The sequence below is a fragment of the Trachypithecus francoisi genome, unplaced genomic scaffold, assembly GCF_009764315.1.
Source record: "Trachypithecus francoisi isolate TF-2019V2 unplaced genomic scaffold, Tfra_2.0 Lachesis_group6, whole genome shotgun sequence".
Taxonomy (NCBI): Eukaryota; Metazoa; Chordata; class Mammalia; order Primates; family Cercopithecidae; genus Trachypithecus; species Trachypithecus francoisi.
In genome coordinates this window covers 111,492,136-111,513,684 of record NW_022681471.1, presented here as the reverse complement: position 1 = coordinate 111,513,684, position 21,549 = coordinate 111,492,136, and the positions used below count along the sequence as shown (strand labels likewise).

Sequence of the window (21,549 nt, the reverse complement as noted above, 5' to 3'; positions counted from 1 at the left end):
CTACCTTAGCCTGTAGAGTAGTTGGGACCACAGGCATGCGCCACCATGCATGGCATTTTTTTGGTATTTTTTGTGCAGACAGGGTTTTTGCGTGTTGCCCAGGCTGGTCTTGAACTCCTGGACTCAAGCGATTCTCCCACCTTGGCCTCCCAAAATGCTGGGATGACGGGGGTGAGCGATCGTGCCCAGTCTAATAATGCCTTTTTAAAATGTATTCTTAGACTCTATATACAACTAATTAATTGTTTCTTCGTGGTGCATAGTAGAGCTTATTCAACTTTAAAAAGAATCCACTTTTACTCATCTTTTCCAGAATGTCTACTATTTTCCTATTTATCAAAACATACCTATTTTTAATGGAATAATTTTTGGCTTTTGACAGTCATTTTGAAAAAGCCTTCACAAGAGAATCATTAGGAAATAAAACCCAGCAAGTAATATATTGAAAACAGTCTACACGGTGGTTCTTCAATGTTTCTTTTCACACTCTCTGGAGTTAGCAGTGGGTGTTAGCAAGCCTGGATTCAATCCCCAAACTGTTTTCACAGTAGCTCTGATCTTTCATTAGTCACTTAATGTCTCTACACCTTGCTTACTTTTCCACTAATAAAATTTATAGCTATGGTGGATCCTGTGCCTGGCCAGCCCCACCTGGCCTTCCCTACGGCCCACCTGACCACCATGCGTCTCTCCTCCTCCCCACCTCGTGACCGGCGCAGCAGCCCTCCAGCTTTGGCTCAGTGGATTGGTTCTCCCAGAGCAGCTGCTCCGGGCCGACCTACACCTCGAGGCCTGCGGACGTCTCCCCGGGAGCCTCCCTGGCCCGGACCAGACATAGCCCCCTCAGGCAAGCTAGGTCCTCAAATCGGCCCGCGCGGGAGAGGACAGTGGCTGCCTTCACCACGGGGCAGGTCCACGCCTTGAAGGGCGTCTTCCGGCACTGCCTGGGCCCTCTGGAGCCGAAGAGGCTGGCCAGGAAGATGCAGCTCTCGGAAGTCCAGATAAAAACCTGCTTACAAAATCGCCGGATGAAACACAAATGGCAAATGCAGGACTCCCAGCTGCACAACCCCTTCTCGGGGTCTCTCCACGCGCCCCCGGCTTTCCACTCACCGTCTTCTGGCCTTGCCAATGGCCTGCAGCCGCTATGCCCTTGGGCACCCCTGCCCGGGCCCCAGGCTCTGATGCTGCCCCCTGGCTCCTTCTGGGGTCTCTGTCAAGTGGAACAAGAGACCCTGGCCTCTGCATGGGCTTCCTGCTATGGGCAGCCTCCGGCGTACCACCCCCTAAGACCAGGAAGTGGCGTGCATACGCTGGGACCAGCCCTGTCCAGGGGGCCCTGGGGCCTGTGTGCTCTTCTGGAGAAGTGGGGGTGGGGGGGATGCATTTTGAGGAAGCGCCTCTGACTCCATGACTCCCACACACGCAGTCTGTGCAGCTCGCACTGGGCGACTACCCGGAGGACTCAGCTGTTCTGTTTACATCGTTGCGGCACCTCTCACCCTGACCAACGCAAAGGTTCCGGAGATTGCTGGAGAATATATTTATTAAAGCCACCTCTTTACTGAAAGTTACCAAAAGGGTCAGTTTAGGAAGTAAATGAAGGGTCAGTGAACAGAGTCAAAGGCAGAAGTGCGCTTGTGGATAGGGCTTTCAGCATATGATAAAAGGATATTTGTATTTTAAAAGTGTTGGAAAAACTGGTTTTCCAGTTGGAAAAAGTAAAGGTTGTAAGCTTTGTGTGTAAAAAAGAAAACCATGAAGGATTGGAAGGGAATGCAGGTGCCGTGTTTATAACCTTGTGGTTCGAGTTCCTCTTAACAAGGACTCCAAAGCTGGAAAACAGGAGGGAACAAAGGTGAAAATTAAGGCGGGGATGCTGGGGCCCTGCAGTGCGCTCTAAGCCGGGACTGTGCCCGCAGCCTGCTGGGGGCTGCTCTTCTTGGGCCAGGGAAAGTGGGGCAGCCGGGGACCTGCGGCTGTGCCTGGACTGAAGCCGTCCCGCATGTCCCCACCCTCCAGCATGTGCTCATCTGTCCCCTTCCTCGCAGCAGCCTCAGGACAAAACAGAATGACTCAAGGACAGCACTTCCTGCAGAAAGTCTGGAAGGGCCCAGAATGGGAGGCCCGGAAGCCCCTCCCGGGGAGCACTCTCCCTCATTGATGGACCATTCTTGGTGCAGACTCCTGACTACACGCACCGAACCGTACACAAGCGGGCATCCATCCACGCCACCCTAGAGTCCCCAGGAGGCAGGCAGCGCGGGGCGCCCAGAGAGACGGGTTCAGCCTGCAGGACTGCGAGGCGACCTGTGAAACCGACCCAGGCATCCCAACAGGAACAAAAGCGTGGTCCTGTGGCCGTATCCACAGCAAGCTCCACTTTCCCCTTGCTCATTTCTGCATTGTTGGAAGTGTTCACAACCAGCATGTGCTTTTATAATACAACCTCAGGTAAGAATGGAAAAAAAATTATAGTTATATCATACCTCAAATATGTTTTTAAGTTCTACAAATTTAAGCTACTCTAGAGTAGTTAGAATAGTTAGAAAATGGAAATTTTTCTTAATGGTATTTCTAATATGAAGGGTACAAGAATTGTGGTAGGCTCTAACTGTTGGCATTAATGGCATTTTTCTTCACAGAAACATGGAAAAAAAACCAGTGTTAGATTTCTAGAATGATCAGACCTATGCATATGTACTTAATCGTATTAACCTTGTTGATAATGTTAAATGGTAACATAGAGTTAACCTTAGAACATCTCCTAACAATTGATACGTCTTTGAAACAATTATTTCTGAGGACAATACAGGTAATCTGCAGTAGCTGAAAGCAAATTTTGGAGTAAGGTAAACTTAAGTTTAAATCCTCATGTTGTCACTTAAAAATTATTCGACTGTTGACAGGTTATTAAATCTCTGTGTATTTTGTCACATGTGAAGTAAGGATAATGGAATCATTTTGTGTAAGTTAAAGAATATGTGTAGTTATTTGTTGCTCAAAAACATACCATGAATCATTGGAAGGCAGGGACTGTGACCTACTTTCCTTTTCATCCTTTCGTTTTAGAGTAATGCCTACTAAGGTACTTAATCCATGCTCTCTGAAAAATGAGTAAATTAATGAATCTCAATGTGTCTATTTCATGTCCTCATAAACATGCATGTTTAAATGCAATGAATCTTACTGCATAAGCACTGTTTGGTAGCTAGGCACTCATTAAACATTATTTCTACTTTCTCAAGGCATGTAGAACTGAATTGTAATCAATGATCAAACCATAAGTATTCTGTATCTTTAGTAAAGGCTGTGAATAAAGAGTAACATTACTTGTTCATTCATGTGAACATTTGTTGCATGAACACTTTGCATCAGATAATATACCAGCAAATGTACTAGTGTTGCTGTTGTTGTTTTGGACATTTGGAAATTTCTGTTTGTCTTCATTCAGATAAAGTATCTGGATAGTAATTATTTTTTTCACATGAACATTTTAAAAACCTGTAGAAAAGGCCAATACCTTTTGCTCAAAGATACCTAAAATATATTACATAGTAATAAAATAAATCAACTAGATCAATAAGTTTGGTATTGTTAATTTTAAAGTAACTTTATTTTATCATTGACATATGTAGTTTGACAAATTAAATGCAGTACCAAGCTTAAAATAAAAATACAGTGATACTGTCCCATCATCCCCAGTCTTCTCTATCGTGGGGGCAAACACTTTTGAATCTTTCAATTGCTTAATTTGGCATTTATATATCTCCATAGTTTTACATACTATGTAAATATAGCTATTTTTATTTATAAATGTTAATTATTATCAAACTTCAAGTTTCAGCAGAAGTGCAGTGATGAATCAGTTTTAAATCTATCTCTCCTAAAAACTGTAGATAAATATGGAGAAAATGCACACAAGTATGTGCGCATGCACACATACACACCACATGAAGAGTGCTTACAGTTATTACACTGATTCACTTCATCTTCTGGTAAGTTATAGATTAACTCTTTCATGATGCCAGTTCTATGTTTTTCCTCTTTCCAATGCCTGCTATTGTCATGAAAATTTTAGTTAAATCAATATAGAATAAACATCATGCATTCATCTGGACTAGGGCTATTTATGCCTGCTGCACACTTGTTACCTGGTACCCTCTCGTAATCACGATCCTGTAAGTTTTCTTTGAAATTTTCCTATATAATGTTGCCATTTCTTTCTCTTTCCTCACTTATTGGCTTATGTTATTAGAGAGTATCCTTTGGTTAATTACTGTAAAAAAAAAAGTGCATGGGAAGTGTATTTTTGAGATATTTGATTGTCTGAAAATATTTTTATTTTCCTCTCACGTGCTTTATTCATAGTTATACTACATTTTTAACACATTGCTCTGATGTCTTCTGTTGTTGTTGTTACTGTGTTACTATCGAGATGCCCAAAGCCGTTCTGATTGCAGATTCTTTGTATGTGATATTCATTTTTCCTTTCAGGAATCTCATAGAAACTTTTTTTTGTCTCTGCTCTTCTGAGATTTTATAATGACCTTATTTGGAATGAATGTATTTTCCTCAAGTCTGCTGGATACTCAGTGGATACTTTCAAACTGAAAATTCATGTGTTCTAATTCTGGGAATTTTCTTGAAGTATTTGCTTATTTCCCCTCAAGCATTTTCTCCATTTTCTCTTTTTAAGATGCTTATTATTCAGCCATTAGGCTTCCTGAAACAGTGTGCTAATTTTCTACTTTCATTTTCTTTGTTTTTTGCCCTACTCTTGGAGATTTGCCTGATTTTATCTTCCAACCCATCCACTGCTATTTTTATTTTTCCTGTTACGCTGTGTCAGGGGAGACATCATTTGGGGAGACAGAAATTATGCCCCTTTTGTGAATAAAGACAATTTAATAGAAAAAAATTGTTAACTACCTATAAGATTGTTGACTAGGTAACTGAAAGAGTAAAAAGAAAACTCATAAAGTTAGTAGCTATAAGAAGTGGCTACCAATCTTAGGACTAAAGGAATAAACGCAAGATGTTGAACTAAAATCTGGAAATATACAAGAGGGGTCTACTCGGATCTCTGAGAAGTACTCAGTTGCTGTGGATCTCTCTGAGTTCAGAGGAGGTCAATAACTGAATGAGGCCTTCAAGGAGGGGACGCTAGTGGACTAGTACTGATGTTTCTGATGGGGCAGGACGTGGTGAAGCTAGTTTTGCCAGTGTTGGAAAAAAACTGCAAACTGGATTTGACTGCTGCTATTAGAAGAAAGAGCTGCTGCTGGGGTGAAGAAGTATTGTGGAAAAGCAAAAAGGAACAAGTAAACCATTTGTTCTTGCTCCAACCTCACAGTTGCCCTCTCACCCTCCTCGTAAAGAAGCCTAACAGGGTGCAGCTGGCAAAACAGACATGGGGTTTGCAAAGTCCCTGTTTAAATATCACAGAGCAGATTATGCAAGGATAGGCCTGGAGCTGAGAAATGATAACTTAAACACTCTTATTGTTTTCTGAACGTTTCTTTCTTTTTAATAACATTCTGGTTTGATGTCATAGGTGCAATATTTTCTCTTATCTCTCTGTAGGTATTGAAGTTTTCTTCTCCCCGTAGTTATACGTCTTTCTCTTTTTGTTCTTTGTTGTTTGTGTTTTTGTTATTTTTTGTCTTCCTCCTCTTTATCAATTTTTCCTCATTTATCATATTCTATGCCAGAAACTTTCTGGGAATACCTTGGCATCTACCTGTATTATAATTGGAGAGACTAAAACTCTGAGTGTAAGCTTTATTTTAGATCAATCTGAATAAGGAGTTCTCAGGGAAATCATGGTGAGAGTATCTTTATGTTTTCCTTTTTGAGCTGGTTAATTCCCCAAAGGATTCTTCCAGTCTTGTGTCTGAACCATAACATTCTGCCAGTGAGCTCGGTAGGGAAAGAGTTCTATGATCTAATCATTCTAATAAATCAGCTACTACCCATCTGCCTGCTTACATATTTTTCTTTTCCTTTATTTTTCTGTTTACCTCTCATTTAAAAAATCTATTTCCTTGGGTGTATATACCACGAAGATATCATCAATGTATTAAATGGTAACAATTGTAATATTACAGTGACAATTTATATTTTAACATAGATGTATTGTTATATGTGAGCTGCTTATTAATAATATACACAAAAATGATTTCAAGTGAAGCAATAATCATTTTGGTCTAAAGAGTTTTTGTAACTATTCTTCTAACATCTTGTACTTCTTAATGGTCTTTAAAAATATTTGCAAAGTTTATTTTATACATTTTCAGGATAGCAAAATTATAATACCATTTGATACCATTCTCTTTATTTTTAAACACAAGTTGCCTAAGACAGATATTTCTTATAAGAATTTTGTAAAATACTCAACAGAATCCTGAAATGCCTAAGGTTAGAGGATTTACTCTATTTAAAATTTGATTTAAAAAACAACAAAATAAAAACACTCTATAGTGTCACCTAACTTTCAAATTCTATACTGCTATGGAGAGTAAATTTTATTCAAGCCTCTGTGTCTACTGCAAGCAATCTTTGTGCATCACACAGGTTATGAAAACAAATGGCAGGAATTTTTTCTCAAGGAAGTCATCATTAACCATGACTGATACCTTAATAATGCTGTAGATACAGTTTAATTTGGAATTGAATTTCCATTATTTCTTCTGTAAGAAATGAGCTATTATCAAGCAATATCAGAAACTCAAAAATCTCATTTGTATTTGTTTTTAAATCGATAAAATGTGGTTTTGGCATCTCAAAACTTTAATATTAGATATCTATTTTGAGATTTAGCTAGTGAGAAATGTTATTGGAAAGCAGCACTGTTAGTATTAAATAAATTTGCATTCAGATTTGACCCTACAAAGATTCAGATAAATGTAAATTCTGAGTGTAAACATTATGCGCTCATTTCTTGGCTTGTATGCTCTTCTTATATGTCCAGACACATAATTTGAATTTCCCATTCCAGAGACAGTATTCAATATAATATCAAAGAACAAACTGATTATTGTAACTAGACATAATGTCTAATCTACAGCTATACAAAATAGCCATAATTATTTTAGCATAGTAATTAAAATAGATATTTATTAATAGTAGGCATCAGACAATTGCTCAGATTTTATGTATTATTATTACATTTAATCATCACAACAAAATAGTGATGTTGATTATACTATTACCCCCAATTATACAGATGAGAAAAATAAAGGTTAGGGAGCTTTGATGTCTTGCCCAAAATGTATGCAGCTTGAAAATAGATAATGCAATACTGGAAAGCTTATTGTTGAGTTCACGATATAAAATAAATTTGCTATAGCTATATGTGTATACATGTATATGATAACATCTTGTCTTAATATCACTATTAGCAGAATCAACTTCCAATGATACCATCTGAGGTAGGCAAACCAATAAACTCACAAAGACATCCACATTCTCATCTCCAGAATCTGTGAGTATGTTAAATTATACTATAAAGGAAAATTAAGTTTGCAAATAGAAATAAGGTTGCTTATCAACTAACCTTGACATGGAGGAAATTACCTTGGATTATCTCTATGGGTTCAATGTAATCACAAGGATTATTTTAAATAGAAGAGGGAAGCAGAGGAGAAAGAGCCAGAGGGTAGCATGGGATAGACTTGGCCTAATAGTTCTGTCTTTGAAAATGGAGTAAGAAGGCCGTAAGCCAAGGAATGCAGGTGGCCTCCAGAAGCTGAAAAAGGCAAGGAAATTGATTTCCCCTAGAGCTTCTAGATAGGAACACAGCCCTGCTGACATCTTGATTTAAGCCCAGTAAAACATGTTTAAGACTTCTGAAGTACATAACTGTAAGATAATAAATTTGTGTTGCTTTAAGCCAGTAAGTTTGTAGGGATGTTACAGCAGCAATAAAAACCTAATACATCATCTTAAAAGGGAACAATAAAGAACTAAAAAGTACTCAAGGACAAGCTTTCAAATTCAGTTTCAGTGCTGCCTTATGAAGAAGTTGGGCACTTTATACTAGTAAAAATGTGTTCTGCTTTTTTATATAGTTGGCACAGTTTTTACATATATAGGATGCCCTAACAGACTTTGCTAAAGCTGTAATTGAGAAATAAGACATACAAACAAGTACTTTGCATTTAGCTGATTATCTAGCAGTTGTGTCACATTATTTGTGTATAATGGGAAAAGTGTTCTCTTAAAATATTCTTCCAAATTTACCTTTTTTTTTTTTACTCAATCTATAGTAGAATTTCATTAGATCATGCTGTATTGTAAAGAACAATTATAAATTGTTTTTCCCATTCATCTGCCAGCAATTTCTACAATAATGCCCCATAACAAAATACCTCAAAACTCAGTGGCTTGCAATAACACATAATTTCTCAGCCTTATATCTAAATATTGGCCCGTGCTGTTTGGTTTCAAGCTGCTTGCATGTCTGTAGCATATTTGGAGGCCTCTGTCAGCTTCCAGCTCTAAGTTGAATTCAGGTTTTCTCCATGGGTCTTGTTCTGAGCCTAGGATAAAGGGGCAGTGGCTATCTAGGCAATATTTTTTCTCATGGTTGTAGTCATAAGCTCCCATATGGGTAGGAAGAAATTTATGAGGCCTCTTTAGTTCTTAATTTGAAACTCATACACTGCCATTTCTGCCTACTTTCCATTGTCCAAAACAAGTCATCTGGGCATGCCCAAAATCAATGGGCAGGGAAGTATACTCCTCCCTTGGAGATAGTGGAAGAGGAGGGAACAAATATTAATTGAACAATGATATAATGTACAATACCCTCAAAAATGGAGTTCAGCTAAAGTATGAATTATTTTTATGACTTTCTAAGTATTGATATTAATTATACTATCAATTAATTATCTAGTGGCAGATGTCTATTTAACCATAAAGAGTTTGAATATTATAGTGAACCAAGCCAAATTTTTATATATTGTGATTTTTGTTCAAAATTATTCCTTTTTTTTTTGTTTGAGACGGAGTTTCACTTTGTCACCCAGGCTAGTGTGCAGTGGTATGATCTCGGCTCACTGCAACCTCGGCCTCCCAGGTTCAAGCTATTCTTCTGCCTCAGCTTCCTGAGTAGCTGGGATTACAGGTGCACATCACCATGCCCGGCTAATTTTTGTATTTTTTGTAGAGGTGGGGTTTCACCATATTGGCCAGGCTGGTCTCAGACTCCTGACCTCGTGATCTGCCCACCTCAGCCTCCCAAAGTGTTGGGATTACAGGCGTGAGTCACCATGCCTGGCCAAATCATTATTATTTTTGGGGTCAAAAAAAGCATCCCATGTGATTTATTACCTTGGGAGAGAACTATTATAAATGGAATGGAAATGGTCATTCATATTTGTATCTTAGTAAGGTTACACCTCTCCTGTAAAAGGCTAATAAGAAAAACAAGCTTGATTGCATTTAGAAATATGAAAATGAGAAACTCATCTTGGAAATGAAATATGTTTTTTCAAGAAATTATTTTTTAAAACAACTTCCTGAGAATTCAGTATAATGGCCAATTACAGTCTTTGATAGTAGAGGAAGGTCTTAATTGTATCTTTGAACTGTAGAGAGTTTTGTGGGAATGTAACAAATAGTTTCTTTTCTATATGGGAACCAAATATGTCTATTTTAAGAAATTATGTTTAGTGCTTTTGAATATATATTAGTTTGGCCAGAACTCTGTAGTCTAACATTGGCCACTCTGCTAACTGTTTTATAATGCTATCCAGCTAATTGGAAAAAAAGTAATAGTGTTGCTCATCAGCAATAATAAACATTAGAGATTACACTCTGTGATCTTGGTAAGTGATACTCTTAATATATAAAAATACTCATGTGTTTGAATTTTTATCATATCCCGAGTAAAGAAACCATAACAATAGCATTTTATTATTTATTTTGTCTTTCATCAAATAAATTCAAACCAGTTTCCTTAGAAAGCGTCCATATTTTAAGTTCACCTTTGTTATACCATTTAATTTTTAAAAAAATTTTGTGGGTACATAGTAAGTGTATATATTTATGGGGTACATGAGATATTTTGTGTTATATCAATTTTAAACATGGTACTTCTGTTTAATCAATAGAAAGTTAAATATTACCTAATAAGACATGAACTCTCATGAGTTAGTAGGAAACTTATAGTCTAAAATCTAGCTCATCTGCACATTTACTCTTTATCCTTTCATAAGGAAAATTAAGTCAAGAGAATATATAACTTCCACTATAAAAATGTTTAAGAAATTTACAAATATATCTTCAAATAATTCAGGTTTTCTTACTTATTGAATTCTATGTGGATGCCCTTCCTTTACAAGTCCTGTCCACAGCCAACCCATAGACTTTTAGCTTTGGTACTCTCGCTGATTGGTCTCACCCATAATATAGTGAGTCCCCTTCTCAGTCTGCATACTTGATTCCTGCATTCATTCCCACTGGTTGACCAAAACTTTCCACCTCACTGATAGGGTAGCAGGATCAAAGAGCATGCAAGTTCCAGCTAAGTATTTGTGTTAGATGCATATACATTATTTTAACTGATCCTCTTTACGACAGACATTACCTGAAATTTTTCTAGAATTAGAAGAAAAGTGAACCATCATTCAACAATTCTCTTCTCTCCCCTTTTTTACAATACTATTTTATCCTATTTTTAAAAAATTATTTACTCAAACAAAGATTTTTGGTGGATTCTCTTCCTTAATTTACCCCTTAAGAACGAGTGCAGCCTAGTTATTTGTTTTACTCTTTATACATTTATTTCTATATATTTATCATGGAGAACTTTAATAAAATCCCAAACCTCAATCACCAAAACTTCATGCTAATAATTTCCAGACTTTAACCCTAAGTCAGGACTATCTCCAAAATTTTATCTATCTATTCATGCATCCATTAGATTGCACTATCCATACACACTGCAACTGAGCATTTTTCAAATTGACTTTTTGTGCCTGCCTGCCCTCCCTCCCCGCTTCCTTCCTTCCTTCCTTCCTTCCTTCCTTCCCTCCCTCCTCCCTCCCTCCTTCCTTCCTTCCCTCCCTCCCTCCCTCCCTCCTTCCTTCCTTCCTTCTTCACTCTATTGCCTAGGCTGGAGTGCAGTGGCGTGATCACCGCTCACTGCAACCTCTGCCTCCTGGGTTCAAGCAATTCTCCTGCCTCAGCCTCCCGAGTAGCTGGGACTACAGGCACATGCCACCACGCCCGGCTAATTTTTGTATTTTTAGTAGAGACGGGGTTTCACCATGTTGGCCAGTATGGTCTCAAACTCCTGACTTCAGGTGATCCACCTACCTCGGCCTCTCAAAGTGCTGGGATTACAGGGGTGAGCCACCGCGCCCAACCCTCTTGTTTCATTTGTCCTTATTCCACTTAAAGCCATCACTATCTGCGCAGTCACCTCAGCTGAAGGCTTTGGACTCATCCTACATTCCTCCTTTTGTCTCACCCTCTACAAATTTCCACAGGTTGCTCCTCTATTTTTTAAATTGTTCAACCTTACAATCTGTACTTTGACTATTTTGCTTCAGACCACCAAGCAAGCCATTTAATTGTGCATTTTATCATGAGCTCAATTCAATATGTGACTCCATGGTAATGCAAGATATCTACTTTTTATTTTTAATTTTTCTGAATATGTAATAGTTGAACATATTTATGGGGCACATGTGATATTTTGATTCAAGCATAAAATACATAATTATCACATGTGGATAATTGAAATATCCATTACCCCAAACACTTATCATTTCTTTGTGCTGGGAACACTCCAAATATTCTCTTCTAGCTATTTTGAAATATAAAATAAATTATTGCTAACTACAGTTGACCTATTGTGCTATCAAAAAGTAGCATTTATACCTTTTATCTAACTGTATTTTTGTACCCATTAACCCACCCCTTTTTACTCCCCACTACCATTCCCAGTCTCTGATAACTACCAGTCGATTCACTACCTCCAAGAGGATCAATTCGTTTAGCTCCCATATATGAGTAAGAACATGATATTTGTCTTATTGTGTCTAGCTTATTTCACTTAATGTAATGTCCTCTGGTTCCATCTGTGTTGATACAAATGCCAGGATTTCATTCTTTTTTATGACTGAATAATATTTCATTGTGTATATATACAACATTTTCTTTATACATTCATGCATTGATAGATACTGAGGTTGATTCAGTATTTTGGAATGCATTTTGGTAGATCATTATAAAATGATAAAGGGGTCAATTCAGCAAGAGGTTATAACAATTGTAAATATATGTATTTGCAACCAGTGTCAGAGCACTGAAACCTATAAAGCAACTACCTATAAAGCAAATATTAATAGATCTAGAGAAAGAGATATACTGTAATATAATGCTGGATAGCTTCTGTTTGCCAACTCCTGCCAGATCCACTCCACCTTCTCTATTTTGCTCTATGCCCTGTGAGATGGACACTTATGGACTAGATCTACAGGGTTCTTGTCATCTGGTTTCTAGATGAGTTCTAATAGGAAACTCAGGAAGAAGACTGGAGCTGTGTAGGGAGTCAACCTTAGAATATTTATTAGCTAATTTCTCTCCTTACTGAATCTCCATGGATTGTCTTCATGTCTTTACCAAAGGCCACTGTTCCTATCAGGTAATTTTTTTTCCATATAGTTACTTCTTTTGGGAACACCTACTTCGTTTGCCCCTTCAGGTCTTACAATGATTACAGCTGGTGGCTGGTGCAACCACGCTGTCCTTTTTTTGTTTCCAAATACTCTGTCAATGCCTTTATAAGTAGTTCCTGTTTTAATACTTTCTAACATTTTGTTTGAGTGTGTCACCTGCTCCTTATTGGGACTTGGCTGATTAATCCTCTTACCATCCATGTGTCTCTGGCCAAGTTAGTTAATTTCAATAAGCCTTAATTTTCTCATTGCTAAAATAAAAATATTAGTCTCTTCTTCACATGGTTTTCATGAATATTAAATAAGATTGTGTATTAAAGTGTCAGTGTAATATCTAATATATAGGCCCAACCATATGAAACTGTAATTTTGGTAGATCAGATAGTTGTATGTCAACAATTTTATGTGGTTCCAACTAAGTACAAGAAATTTTAAGTTGTATTATCAATACCCTCATTTCTCTTTCTCACCTGATTTACTATATAAACTTTCCAACTTACTCCTAATGCTGCCCTTAGCTTCTATATGTTTCTTAAATATGCCTGATTATTTCCTTCATTAGAAGTTCATGGAGTTCTCTCTGTCTCTCATGCATTCACCAAAGATGGGTGTCCTCCCTTTTTTCATGTGTCAGTTTGAATGCCACTTCCATAGAAAGGCCTTCATGAACTCTCCTACGTAACTCCCGCTTGGTATTTTTATTCTCAGAGATCCCTGTCTGTGCCTGCCAAAAATTTTGTAATTTGTAATGATTAATATTTGTTACTTTTTAACTGTTTATCCTTGTCCATTTATGTACAAAATCAAAGAAGGAACGCTATTCTATTCACTCATTGTACAGTCAGCCATAAGGCAGTGCTTGGCTCTCCCTAAGTATCTGTTGAAAGCGTAAAAGAATAGTTACATAGAAAATAATAACGGAATATTTAAAAACATAGATATGATATGTCCTTTTTGACCTTGAAATTTTTCACTGGTTCCACCTAAGTACAACTATAAAAATAAAAAGTTTAGAATCAGGCCTTACCTCCTTCATTGGTTTATTCTTTCACCACACTCTTAAAACACCTTTTGTTCACACTGTAACAAAGCATTTATGATATAAATCATATGTTTTAGTCACATATTGTTTTCTTCACTTATTGGCTTCTGAGTCTGAAGTGACTATCCTCCCTTCTATTCTTAGCTAAATTATGATTATCCTTTAAGACTGTTCAGGTATCCTCTCTTCAAGGTAGTGTTATGAATCTCTCAGTGTGATTTAGGTATCCCTCATTTTTGTTCTCTTAATAACTTGGCATACATTTTACTCCTGTTAAAACATGTTGCATTTTTTTTTGTATATTATTTTCTCTATATTTGAGTTCTGTAAAGATAATGGGCCATACCTAAGTTGTCAGTGAACCTCTATTTGTGGCACAATGCATAATAAAGTGTTGGCACTCCACATATAATACTGTTATAATACAAAAATATCTTCTAGGCTTTATGTTAGCTGCTAAGGATTAACCATAGAAATGTAACCTATTCCCTTCCTACCTGGACAACAGAGTATGAGTGATGAATGACCTCTACCTGATTATCTTATAAACATACTTCTGATCTAGATTGCTTATTATAAAAAAAAAAAAATAAGCATGGTTGGTTGGAAAGTAGGGAGTAGTCAAGTGAGCATTTTTCTATTTGTGGAGTTAACAGTGCATAAAATGAAGGAGTCCCAAAACTCTAAAAAATTCATTTGTTAATCCAATAGTATAATTTTTCACAATTCACTACAAAATAGAAATACAAAATAGAAAACTGACTATTTTGGGGCTATTCCAGAGAGAATAGTTTATCTGTATTCCCTGAGTCATTAGTATAGTTTGGTCCTAGGTAAGAACTATTATTAATGTGGGCCTGATTAAATAATTAAACCCTGTGTGGTAATACAGATGCTATACCTGAGAAAGAATACGGTAGATGGGAGTATTACTATATCATATTTTAAAGTGTCTACTTCAAGAGCCTAATTATAAAATAAGATAAAGAGGAGTTAGGATCGGAGGGCTTTCAGAGCACATAGGTATCAGGAGGAAAAATAAAAGATAAGAGTGCTTGAAAAGAAGAACGTATATCTACAGACCTAGGATGTTAAAAAGAAATATTCAGGTCAATAGGTTGTGTGGGTTTGGGAGAGAGAAATAGTCATGAATATATTGTGGCAAGTGTCAGAATGATTCAATATGGCCTTGAAAATCACCCATAAGTACCTTGAAAATCACCCATAAGTACAAAACAGCATTGATATTAAATCCCAGTGAGATTTCTCTGAATTGCAGATTACTCATTTCACTCCCGTGGCACTTGAAATGGTCAATTATTTTACTCCCTTTTGTCCCGTTCTGAAAGATCTACTATAATGATTACAGTAAAGAAAGTGGGTGGATGGAACAGGGAAGGAATAATAAAGTCAGGAGAATAATTTAATGTTCTTATTAACTAATTGATTAAGTTGGAAATATAGCTTCACCCATCTGTCTTACACATATATTTTTTCTTCTTAATAATCTTATTAGATGAAGAAGAGTGTTATTATAGATTAGAAATGTCAGATTTCTGTTCTCTGTTCTCCACCTACATAGATGAAAAACAGCCTCTCTATATCTTTCAGTTGAAGCAGAATGTTAGGAAAATTTGCATTTATAGCCAAAATGTGATTTCCATTTATTTCATTTATGTTAGGTATACAACACCTAGAAAATTGAGGTATAATGATTCTTAAAATGAATTTTAAAATTCTGTGACTTTCAGGTCACTGACCATGACCCTGAAGAGTGAAATTATGAGGACAGTTAGAGAGATAGCATATAGTATATGATGACCACTGTAATCTAAGATCAAATCTTAAATTTAGATAATGGTATCAGAGACATACATATAGGGATGGCATCAAATAAAAGTATTAATTGTTCAGAATTTCAGAACTTAATGTTTTAACTTTGTGGGTTTGCTTTCATCCTTGAAACATTATTGGCATTTAAAGTTTCTATTTTTTTGAGTGTGGGCTACCCTGTCTTTTGCCATAGTCTCAGTTGTATTCGTGTTTCGAATGAATATCTTTAATATATTTAAAAAGGCAATGTTACTTTTTTTTCTTCCATAGACTAGATAAAGTAATGAAATATATTCAAGCTACAGATACACTGATATTTAAATTTTGTATTTTATAGATTGTGAAAAAAGCATATGCAAGTTCATATATCAAGATAGTGTGTTCATTGAGCATAGTGAGGAAAAAAGCATCTTCTAAATATTGGCCATTACTATTATTATTAGGTTCTAAAACCTCTTTTCTCTGCTTTAATTAATGACCTACATATCTGTTTTGTTAGTTGAGAAACTTTAGTTTGCAAATGACACAGGTCCAATTCAAACTATTTTAAGCAATAAAGAAAATCAATGGCTTAGGTAACTAGAAAGCGTAATTGCATTAGGCTAACTTTCTTTCTATTACTGCTTTCAGGCCTTCATCCTTCAGTGGTGACCTAGTTCTAAGGCTTCTGTAGATGGAAGCACAAGAACCATCAGTGATTCTAGGTTTCCCTCATTATTTGCAACACCAGTTCCATGAAAAGTCTCACAAAGGGCTCCAACTGGTTAGCTTTGGGTTATGAGTCTATTTCCAGGCCAATCAATTTGCTTAGAGTTTAGGATGTTCTAATTGGCTAGGATCAGATTATGTGACCTCCCCTGGATCTTACAGGTCAGGTGAGCAACTGTTGAATCACCTGGACTGAGAATGGGAAATTGATGGCCCCCTCAACAAATTTTTAATAGATAAAACATTTCTGTCAGCTAATCTATCCAAGTCCAAATATCTTTAAAAGTCATCTTATAAAAGACTTATTTCAGACAGAGATGCAAAACCTAGTATATGTGTATGTAATTTGAGTACAGAGCAATAGTTTTTCCTTTCTTCCTTTACTTTTGTCCTTCAAAAGTTATGACGTTGAGAGAACTGTGCACTTGTCCTTTCTTTTCCCTTGGTCTTCTTTTGCACTCCTTCCTTCCTTCTTTTCATTCTCCTTTCCTTAAGTAATATCTTGTTTGAGAAGATTTATTGTGAATTTCAGAGACAGGTATGTTATACCTATATGATATATGAAATAAAACAAGGCCGGGGGCAGTGGCTCACGCCTGTAATCCCAGCACTTTGGGAGGCCCAGGCAGGCAGATCACGAGGTCAGGAGTTTGAGACCAGCCTGACCAACATGGTGAAATCCTGTCTGTACTAAAATTACAACAATTAGCTGGGCATGGTGACGCGCACCTGTAATCCCATCTACTCAGGAGGCTGAGGCAGGAAAATTGCTTGAACCTGGGAGGTAGAGGTTGCAGTGAGCCAACATCGCACCATTGCACTCCAGCTTGGGCAACAGACGAGACTCTGTTTCAAAAAAAAGAAAGAAACAAACAAAACAAAGTAAAAAGGAAGGAAGGGAGGGAGGGAGGGAGGGAAAAATGCAGTCCAAGATAAAGTAAGATGGAGATTATTTCCTTAAGATAAAGGCAATTAGTAAGACTAGTTTTTAAAAATGTCTTAAAATCCTGAAAGGTAATATATTCCTATTCTAAAAGGTAATATATTCTGGATTCAAAGCATTCCATCAGTACAGTCAAAGAGGCAAACTAATAGTTATATGATTCAGAATGTACCTAAGAGGCAATTAAACAGTTCCTCAGAAGAAACACAGCTATTTCTGACTCAGACCAGACAGATATTTCTTTCAAGAGCCCTCATAAAAAGGATACCATATAAAGTAATGTAAATATTTTCAACATTCCTCTAGTAAATGCAGCTGTTGGATTCATGAAATATTTGGGTTAAACATCACTATAATAAATACAGCTATTACATTTATAGTAATAATTCTTAGAAGTACATCAATAGATGTTAGTCATTAAATAAAGAGTCTACAAAAGCTGTCTACAAAGGGGTTAATAGAACATGGGTCAAAAATCATAAGAGGACTTAAAAAGACTGTTTTCTCTTAATGTCTATAGTAAGCTATTGCAGATTGTAACCATGGTAGTAATATTATCACATTTGATTTTTGAAAAATTATTCCATTAGCTTTTGGAAGAAGATTGCGGGTTAACATTAGGGGTAAAATCATAATTTTATTAATCCAATAAAAAAATGGACAAGGAGGACTTCTTAAAGATGTTTTTGTACACTCAATTTCATTGCTTCTGGAATACTAGTCTCCTTCTTTCTAACGCCTTCTGATTCTTCTCTATCAGGGTCATCTGACTTATGACTTGTTTTCTAATTCTTTTACTTTCTCTCAAAAGTCAGGTCCTGTTCATCTGTGACCCTGCCTCACCTTGTGTATACACTTGTATATTAATATGTTCTGGTTTATCTATATTCCCCCTTTCAGAGATTGTATCTTTGACTTCTGTATATATTAGCAAAGAGACATAATACACAATTACAAATAAATGAATGAACATGAAAATACATAGGGATAGAATGCTAGTCATGTGAAGACTTGCTGAGCCTGTCCGTTTCCTATATTAATGCATTAAAAGCAGTAGAAAAATCCTTTTTTTTTTTTTTTTGAGACAGAGTCTCGCTCTGTTGCCCAGGCTGGAGTGCAGTGGCATGATATCGGCTCACTGCAACCTCCGCCTCCAGTGTTCAAGCAATTCTCCTGCCTCAGCCTCCCAAGTAGCTGGGACTACAGGCGCCTGCCACTATGACTGGCTAATTTTTGTATTTTTGGTAGAGACGGGGTTTCACTGTATTGGCCAGGCTGTTCTTGAACTCCTGACCTTGTGATCTGCCTGCCTCGGCCTCTCAAAGTGCTGGGATTACAGGCGTGAGCCACCGCGTCCTGCCAGAAAAAATCCTTTAATGGTTGTATATGAGTGTGCAATTTGGACAAATGTAAACACGTAGGAATCGTTTTCATAAACCACATCTTCTAAACTTGTTTCTTTTAAACGTGTCTCATGGAAAACAACACAGTCAAAAATTTTCTGGAAAGACAACAGTAGCTCCATTTCATACTAAGAGATCAGGTATTTATTTTAAGTAGGGTATCTACCAAACAGTGTCAAAGAAAGCAAATTGTTTTCTAGCAATGAAAAAATAAATAACAGTAAACCTGTTCTCTGATCTCCAAGTCAAGCCGCTAGTTTTTTCCCCTACCACCTCAGCTCACAGTTTTTTAAGCCAAGATAGCTTTCTCCTAGTACTCTATCTATCCGAAAGTCTTAACTTTCATCTGGCAATATCATTCTCATAATTGAGTGAATCAAGGTATAATGGAAAAATTAAGCAGAGCTTATTGCATGTACTTTTACATTTACTAATGTTTCTTTCATGTTTCCTTTCTTTAGGGGGTTAGTGGTGATAGTAGTGGCATTTAAGGACATTTGGAGATGGGCTTATAATCCAGGTAGACAGTTATAACTGGACAGCTCATTTGTACCTGCTCAAGTGTCTCTAGTTGCATCACTTACAAAGACTACTGATTATAATGGTGAATGGAAGTGTTTTATATTTCTTAAGTGAAAAAATGACTTTGAGCAAGACAACCATCTACTTCTTAGAGACCACATTGATATCTGTCAACATCTATAGATTTCACCTTAAACTCTGCCAATTTTCCAAGGATATTTGGCACTGGGTCTTAAGCAGACAGAGCAAAAGTGGTGAGATTTTGACATTGTCTTAAATTACAGTGCCAGTTTGGATATGAAATATTGTGTAGGAATACAAGAAAGCAAATGCAGGTGACATGGGGGAGAATATAATTTGTGAAAAGTTTATCACTGTTAACACATACCTCAAGGATAATTTATAATATTTGAGAATTGTATAAAATGATATACATTGTAATCTGTAAATTTGGAAGTGAATAAGAACTTCATGCAAAAGGTGTTAGTCATCTGTTCTTACACATGGATTTTATTTTACACGTTACACGTTAGTTAGTTTTTTAAAAACTGGATAATCAATGGGTGTTTTTTAATTTAATTATAGCTATCTTTTTTAACTTTAGAAGTTAAATATTTTGTTACACCTTTTTTTTCTCTCTTCAGTAAACAAAATCAACTGCTGAAATACTTTGTCAAAGCAGTTGTTCACTTGGTACTGCTAGATCCATACTAAGAAAAATCTTGTGCCTCTCTGTAGGTATTCTCTAGGTTAAATTCTGGGAGCAGGCAAAATGACTTTCCATTCAGGAGTGTGTTCTTGTGTTTTTTGTTTTTGTTTTTGTTTTGGTTTTGAGACAGAGTCTCACTCTGTTGCCCAGGCTGGAGTGCAGTGGCACGATCTTGGCTCACTGCAACCTCCGCCTCCCAGGTTCAAGTGATTCTCCTGCTTCAGCCTCCCGAGTAGCTAGGATTATAGGCATGTACCACCACGCCCAGCTAAGTTTTGTATTTTTAGTAGAGACAGGCTTTCGCCATATTGGCCAGGCTGGTCTCGAACTCCAGACCTCAGGTGATCGGCCCACTTTGGCCTCCCAAAGTGCTGGGATTACAGGCGTGAGCCGCTGCGCCTGGCCCAGGATTATGTTCTTGTTAAGTGCTTTAATTTTCACCAGATAATGCCAAACCTTCCCTCAGCTAGGTGGAGCCTTAAAGGGCATGGTTCTGCATCTCAGTGACAAAACAGAGTAGCTGTGCTCCTGAAGCTCTGTTGTGACTAACTTCAATTTCACTGCCATTTTTTTATATCTATAAAAAGCCACGCTGAGGAGCACAATATTTATGTAAATGTGTAGTATAGTTTGGATGTTTATACCCTCCAAATCTCAAGTTGAAATGTGATCCCCAATGTTGAACATGGGGCCTGATGAGTGGCCTTTGGGTCATGGGGGAAGGTCCCTTATGAATGAGTTGGTGCCCTCCCTATGGTACTGAGTGAGTCTCACTCTTTTAGTTCACATGAGAGCTGGTTGTTTAACAGAGTCTGGTACCACCCTCTTCTTGCTCTCTTCCTCTCTCACCATGTGATACGCTTGTTCCCCCTTCACTTTCCACCATGATTGGAAGTTTCCTGAGATCCTCACCAGAAATAGATGCTGGTGCCATTTTTCTGGTACAGCCTACAGAACCGTAAGCCTATTAAACCTCTTTTGTTTATAAATTACCCAGTCTCAGGTATTCCTTTATAGCAACGCAAAACAGGCTAATACAGTTTGTCTAAACAAGTGTCTCCTAAATATATTTGACTAGGGAAATTTGAATGGAATGTCCTTCAGAAGCAACAATTTCCTTCAGAAGCAACAAACTAACGTTGTTATATATTATGTAATATTTATTGCTAATACTGATTCCAGACATTTTACACATATTATTTCTTTTAGTCACCTCAAGACAACTAGATGAGGGAGGTAATATAACTATTTTACAATGTAAGAAACTGTTTATTTAGAGTAACAAAGCTGGTGAGGGGGAGATGACATAAACTGTGGCTATCTAACTCTATAATGCATGGTCATCTGGTTGCCTTATTTCTAACATATTATGTCTGACTGCACCAAGGGTTATCAGAAGGTTTTACATTGCGTAGTAAGTAGAGTTGGTAAGAAAATCCCTGTGTTGTGTGTGTATGTGTGTGTGTGCCGGCCCACAGGAAGTTTTGTCTGAAAGAAAAGCCAGAGAATTCATTGAGTACACTAAATCACATGCTCTCTAGCCCTAAAATGGTCCTCTTATGGTATTATAAGCCAGGAGTGTGCTGCTTTTTTCACCCCACTACAATGTCTTTTGAACTAGCTTGAGTAATTTAAGAAAATCCTTTTTAAAATTATGCGTGTGTCCTCACCTCATTATTAAACTGAAGGGAACACTT

At 37.1% G+C, this 21,549-nt stretch overlaps 1 protein-coding gene across 1 annotated transcript; it reads left to right on the top strand.

Moving 5' to 3' along the window:
- Positions 1 to 681: 681 nt before the first annotated feature.
- Positions 682 to 1,406, top strand: LOC117077823 (homeobox protein VENTX-like). The gene is given in 2 exon segments (XM_033201416.1): positions 682 to 711; positions 714 to 1,406. Coding segments are annotated over 2 exon segments (723 nt in total).
- The last annotated feature ends 20,143 nt before the right edge of the window (positions 1,407 to 21,549 follow it).